Genomic DNA, 6,322 nt, shown 5'->3' on the forward strand with positions numbered 1-6,322 from the left:
CAGTGCAAGTTTTTCTTCTTGCCTGACTCCTGCCGCTGATGTGAGCAATGTGCTCTCTTTGTACATTGTAATTTTTAGCTGTTCCTTCCTGGTACATGGCGTGTAAAATTACGTTTCTATTTGAACACAGACATTACATATCTCATCGTTATTTTCCTTTAAGACAAAGCTGACTTACATAGACTAATTGGCATCCTATCACAATTCGTGTATCAATTGTTCACCGAGATAATAGGAACCCAGATAATGGAAAATTTAGAAGCCAACCGAACCAAACGAATAACCTGGATCAAACAACGGGTTTCTTCCTTTGATCACATAACGTATTCACGGTACTCTATGAATCTGATCGTAAAAAAGAGATTACTATCAAACACCATTATGCCTGACTTTATTATAGACGATGAAAATACATTTCACTCCGTCACCCAAGGTGTCAGAAGCCAACATCTTCGTAACACCTGTGGATGATCAAACTCGTTTACGCATAACACATGTGAAGATTATATTATCAAACTCGCTTATGGGAAGTATAAAAGGCGAGGTTTTGTTAGTGTAAATGCCATATAATTGAGATTACACTACTCATGTGTGCATGCCAAACACAGATCAAACTTCTGCACATGATAATTTTAGTAAAACAATGGATGAGTTAAGACAAGAAGAAGCCTGTACTTACCTAACTATATTTCACAAACGATACCTATTAACTACAAGAACAATTCTACTATGCATTGTGTTCTATCCTAAACTTTCGAGCTGTAAGTCGCAATTCAAGTCCCCTTGGTTCGTGAATAAAAGACACGTCGCGGCCCGTCTAATTGTGACTAAATTCTATTTCGGTAATAATGTACCCGAAGTTCATGAGAACCTATTGGATTTCTCCACTTGTATACAGGGCCGGTGTTATCAGATTGCGATGTAATAAACTCGCTGCCCAACGGCATTTTTTGGTATAAAAGGGGCCGGTTAGAGAGACAGGGTCCAGCACCGATCACCACAGTAGCAATGTCTCTCTTCTGGCTGGTCTCCTGCTTCGCCTTCATCGGCGCCGCCTTCGGTGAGCAATGTCCGCTGGAACGTGAAAGCAGCCGTGTCTATGTGAATGATCCATATTTACACAGGCAGATACTATTGGTCTCTAAGTAGTAAATGTGTCTGGAACGTGTAGAGCTCAAGGTGATAGTTACATCAAACAGGCTGTCTTTTAGATCAGTTTAACACGTAGGCTTAAAAAATTGTAAATGTTGTGGTTTCACTCTTCAACACACCAGTGGGCTAAAGTAGTGAACTATTTGTCTTTTGTCAACGTGACACTTTTTTGCTGATTGGCCGTGTCGGGTGGTGGAGGGTTACGACACATTTATAAATAATGCGATCTAACCCAAAAAGTTTATTATTAATGTCTTTTAGATGTCTACAGAATTCCCGTCGTTTTCTCTCCTGATGCCTAGAGTTTAAGTTACCCATTCTGTTTGCCACCCACATGCAAAATCTATCATTAACGGATCATCTTAGAGCGGCAACATAGCTTTAGACTCATTGAGGCCATCTTGGATATATGGTGATGTAATTGCAATTAATAACTCTATTTTTAAAACCCTTCATAACTCGAATGTTGCCGTGTCGGTTTCACCATACTTCACCAAGCTTGTCACTGCGGGTTTATGAAGGCGGGTGGTGGGGGGAGGGACAGATATCACTCATCAATGATGTTAGCCATGGCCAGGAATCCAACTGAAGTGATCGGAGTGCACAGCCGCAGTGCGCTCACCACTACGCCACTACTCCACTCCCAGTTAATGATGATGAAAAATTAGAGTCACTCAGCTAAATTCACGGAGGGTTACATGAATTACGAATTATAAAAAAACATGTACGTGAAAAAAAGAAATGTATATTTTTTATGAGTTTCAGAAGACTGTGTGCCGGTTTTGTTTATTCACCTGAAGCGACATCCCCAGTACATGCGTGTCAAATAACGTGAGAAGTAATCTCTGAATCCACCAAGCCAGGGTGTGCTCTCTGAGCTCGTCTTGTACCCACGTCACAGGGTGCGGTGTTCCGGCCATCAAGCTGGTCAACTCAAAAGATACCCAATTTAAAACTATCAAGTGTGCGCATACTGTGTAGTTTTTATCCACCTAGCCCAAACTGCTGTCTAATTATTATTGTTTAATATTGTATTCATGTAATCGTTATGGGCCATGATTTATCCGCTGCTCGATGAATGCCCCGCCAAGCCGGTCGCCTTCTCTCGTGGTCTGACGGTGCAACAATATTTACAGAGCTCCTTCAGATTCTGTTTATTACCTTAAATATATAAAGCGCTAACTTTGTAGGCAATTCATGCAAGAAGCCTTCAGTAATCTTAACGACCAATCACCGTGTTCTGCACACACCCCAGGGTGCGGTGTCCCAGCCATCAAGCCGGTCATCACCGGCTACTCCCGCATCGTCAACGGCGAGAATGCGGTGTCGGGCTCCTGGCCCTGGCAGGTGTCCCTGCAGGTACGAATGCCAATTTGCCTTCCCCTATAATCTAACTTGTAACTTCTAAAAATAAAAAAATAATTAGATTACAGTAGTGTGTTGTTATACATGCGCGTTACAACTCGGTTTATATTTACGAACAAGTATTTTCTTATCACAATTCTATATGCAGAACGAAATTGCCTTATTTGATATGGTGATGTGGATGTCGTTATATAGTTCTACGTAAAATCAATCTCCCTGTATGTTCAAGAGATAACACAGATTAATTAACAATACCCAACCAATTGTGAATAACCGAAGTTGAAACCACGTTTCTAATGGATACAGTGTAATATGACAATAGTGCCATATTTTCTCCCAAAAAAAACTCCTAGCTTGCAATTTACTTTGTCATGGGACGAGGCCTCCTCCCATAGGCGTCTGAATGCAAACAGTGGAGAGGCCTCTTACCCAAACGGTAGACTTTTTGTTTGTATTGCTTTAAGGCCTGTGAATAATTAATTAGTGCCGGCACACAAACATGACATAGTCATAGCGCCGATATTTCAATTCATAATTGCCCCTTTAAATCTGCTGGCCTCAAAGGGTTCAGACCATCCAACAGAAACATTTTTTAAAATAATTATACTAAACGAGCAAAAGGTTTTGCTGGCAGACTGTCTGAGTTGGGCCCCCCTTGACAACCAGCATGATATATGTTTTCAACAGCATAAAAGAACGACAACTTATTTAAAACGCGGTTTAAATTGATTGTTTATGAAAATACTAAACGATGTGATTAGGCAAGAGGAGACGCGAAATATAATAGCCTCGGTCCGACCGAGCGAGACATCAAATATTGGGGCCCCACCTGACCGTTTGTTGCACGCCCTGAGCTGATAATATCGTCACTACCCACTCGGTGGTGAATTTTCATCCCCTTTCAATTAGTTCATGTACACCACTGTCAAAGCAGCCCCTTGAATTATGCCCTTTAAACCGCTACAGGATTCCACCAGCTGGCACTATTGCGGTGGCTCCCTCATCAGCTCCACCTGGGTGGTGACCGCTGCTCACTGCGAGTTCAAGTGAGTGCTCACTGAGACGCGATTGCGTATTGCAGCTCAATGGACTGTAATCAGCAAAACACGCACACGTGTGTGGGTAGATGATTCTGAGCAAGAAGGTCATGTAGGGGTCATGAACGTGTGCGCGTCCGCAGCCCGTCCCGTGACCGCGTCGTCCTGGGAGAGCACGACAGGAACTCCAACGTCGAGAACATCCAGTCTCTGTCCGTCTCTAAGGTAAACTTGTGTTCCTCATTCAGTTCACCCAGGCGTGATGGAAACTGTACACGATTATATTCACGTCGTTCAGATTGCCACGTCACATAACGGTATAGTGAGCATTTGAAATGCAGGCTGACAGCTCGCGATTGTCAATACCGGTAGCTCCGTTGCTTTATGGTTTTTCGCTCCGTTTGCACACACACAGGCCATCACTCACCAGCAGTGGGACTCCTACAACATCAACAACGACATCATGGTGCTGAAGCTAGCTCAGCCCGCTCAGATCGTGGACCGTGTCTCTCCCGTCTGCCTGCCTGCCTCCTCGGATGTCTTCCCTGATACAATGATGTGTGTCACCTCCGGCTGGGGCAAGGTCCGCTCTTCCGGTGAGCATCGATGCAGAACTCGTGATGCCGAACACTGAGCGGAATTTTGTATTGTATAGGCCACCCCAATCCAACAATGTTATTAAAACTAAATCATAGAAAATAGAAATCTAATCCACAGGGTCCAGCCCAAATTGATATGGATTTGTTTGTGTGTGTGTGTGTGTGTAATTCACAGCCTTCAACACGCCGCCCATCCTGCAGCAGACCGCTCTACCCCTTGTGCCTCCCTCGATCTGCCAGCAGAAGTGGGGCTCTGCCAACACCATCACTAGTGTCATGGTCTGTGCTGGTGCTGCTGGTGCTTCCTCTTGCATGGTGAGTGTTCGTTTCGTTAGTATTGACGATCTTTACTTGGTGTAAAGTATTATACACTGCACAAAAGTAGGCCTAATGCTCATAAAGGCATAGGCACCCTTAACTTAGCCCGAAAGTCGACATATTCCCACCATTTGGTTTTGAGAAGCAAGATGAATTGAGACAGCACAATACCGTGGGACACGTGGTGTCGTCGTGGGCGATTTGGACATCATGATGTCCATCTCACAATTTATGATTTAGCTACAAATGTTGTGCATGTGCATCTAAATATACTGTCCTCATTAATATGAGTATCCAACAGGCTCATCGAGAACTCCCAAACTGCCATAATGTCTGCACATTCTCTTTTGTTTTATTGCAGTAAAAAAATCACTTGTTTTATCTTAAGTTGAGTCACATGGGCTTAGTCGGTAGGAAAATGTATCATTCTCTCAGTGTTTTTGCCCATTGTGACTGCTAGCCCCTCTATCATGGGAGACCTGGGTTACAAACACATTATACAAAGAATAGCGAAGCCATTGCTAAACAGCAAAATTAAAGGTAAAATGTCAAACAAGTCCTTAAATGAGCTGCAAATAAAAGTGACATTTAACATGGGTAAAACATAAATGCTAAACAGATAAAGCCAACGTACGTACTACATGAAATAGAATAACAAGAACAAGAACATATTGGACTAAAATGTCCTTTTCTTGTTACCAAACAAATCGTTGCTCTTTAACACTTGATGAAGTAGCGCAGCATCCCTTTGCTCACTGTAAAACCCAACCAAGTGACGTCGATTGATGAGCAAAGCGCGATCAGCCAAGGGTCTGATTTTTGTCGATGCTGTCTCCACAGGGCGACTCTGGCGGCCCCCTGGTGTGCGAGAAGAACGGCGTGTGGAACCTCGTGGGGATCGTGTCGTGGGGCAGCAGCTCGTGCTCCACCTCCATGCCTGGCGTGTACGCGCGCGTCACCGCCCTGCGCAGCTGGATCGACCAGACCATCGCTGCCAACTAAACGCACCAGCACGTGTATGGTGTTCATTTTGTGACAAGTTGCCTATATTGTAACTCGCAAATTAAGTATTTCAATAAAACAATGGAATCAAATATGAGCGGGTTTATCTTTCACCTCCGATTTCCCCGCACCTCCAATTAACACGGTAGGCTACGTATGGTGCGAAAGAAGTTCAGCATACGTAGAGCTTAGTAAACAATGTTCCATAATGAAAACATTGTTATTCGTCTGCATTTCTAAATGCTTGGTTGCTGTGAATTCTGTAATGCATTCCAAAGACAACATATCTTCTACATATATCTTGTGCATTGAAGAATACATATTTGGTCCGATCGTTTGGCCAATCATGATACTTATTGTACCGCCCAAAACTTTCCAGAAACTAATCAAGGCTACACTTAGATTCATCATAGTTTTGATTTACTGGATTTAACTGGGACCACAGGAGCTTTAGAAGATGTCACATTGACCAGCACTTATGCCTTCTGCTATGGATCTGTTGCCAGCTTGCCCTGTCCCTCTCCTCCCGTAAATCGTAACGAGGGGACAAGTCGGTGAAATAAACAATAATAACAATAACAAAGTTGGGAGGCGATGAGTAGATACTCCACGTTGTGTTCTGTCCTCCCAAGAAGTGGGCGACTCCACGACAACTGAGCACCAGAGGTTTGTGAAACGGCAACAGCAACGCTTTATTTCAAAGTCTTCTTCCGAGGAGCCTTCGCGTGCCTGCAATCATGACCAGACACACCCCTCCCAACACCCTCCACGTCACACAACACCTCAGCTCAGTTCCTCAGCACGGAGTCCACCCCAAATCTGAATTGGGGGTGTCCTCCCTACTCACAC

General features: G+C 43.8%; 1 protein-coding gene across 1 annotated transcript; it reads left to right on the plus strand.

Annotated features, from left to right (window-relative positions):
- The first annotated feature begins 1,008 nt into the window (after positions 1-1,008).
- LOC144936758 (chymotrypsinogen B-like) lies at positions 1,009-5,473 on the plus strand. The gene is made up of 7 exons (XM_078863879.1): positions 1,009-1,060; positions 2,408-2,511; positions 3,484-3,563; positions 3,698-3,779; positions 3,970-4,150; positions 4,329-4,468; positions 5,312-5,473. Exons 1-7 carry the CDS (start codon positions 1,009-1,011, stop codon positions 5,471-5,473), a joined length of 801 nt encoding a protein of 266 aa, XP_078720005.1.
- The last annotated feature ends 849 nt before the right edge of the window (positions 5,474-6,322 follow it).

Source organism: Lampetra fluviatilis, chromosome 17 (genome assembly GCF_964198595.1).
Source record: "Lampetra fluviatilis chromosome 17, kcLamFluv1.1, whole genome shotgun sequence".
NCBI classification, from domain to species: domain Eukaryota; kingdom Metazoa; phylum Chordata; class Hyperoartia; order Petromyzontiformes; family Petromyzontidae; genus Lampetra; species Lampetra fluviatilis.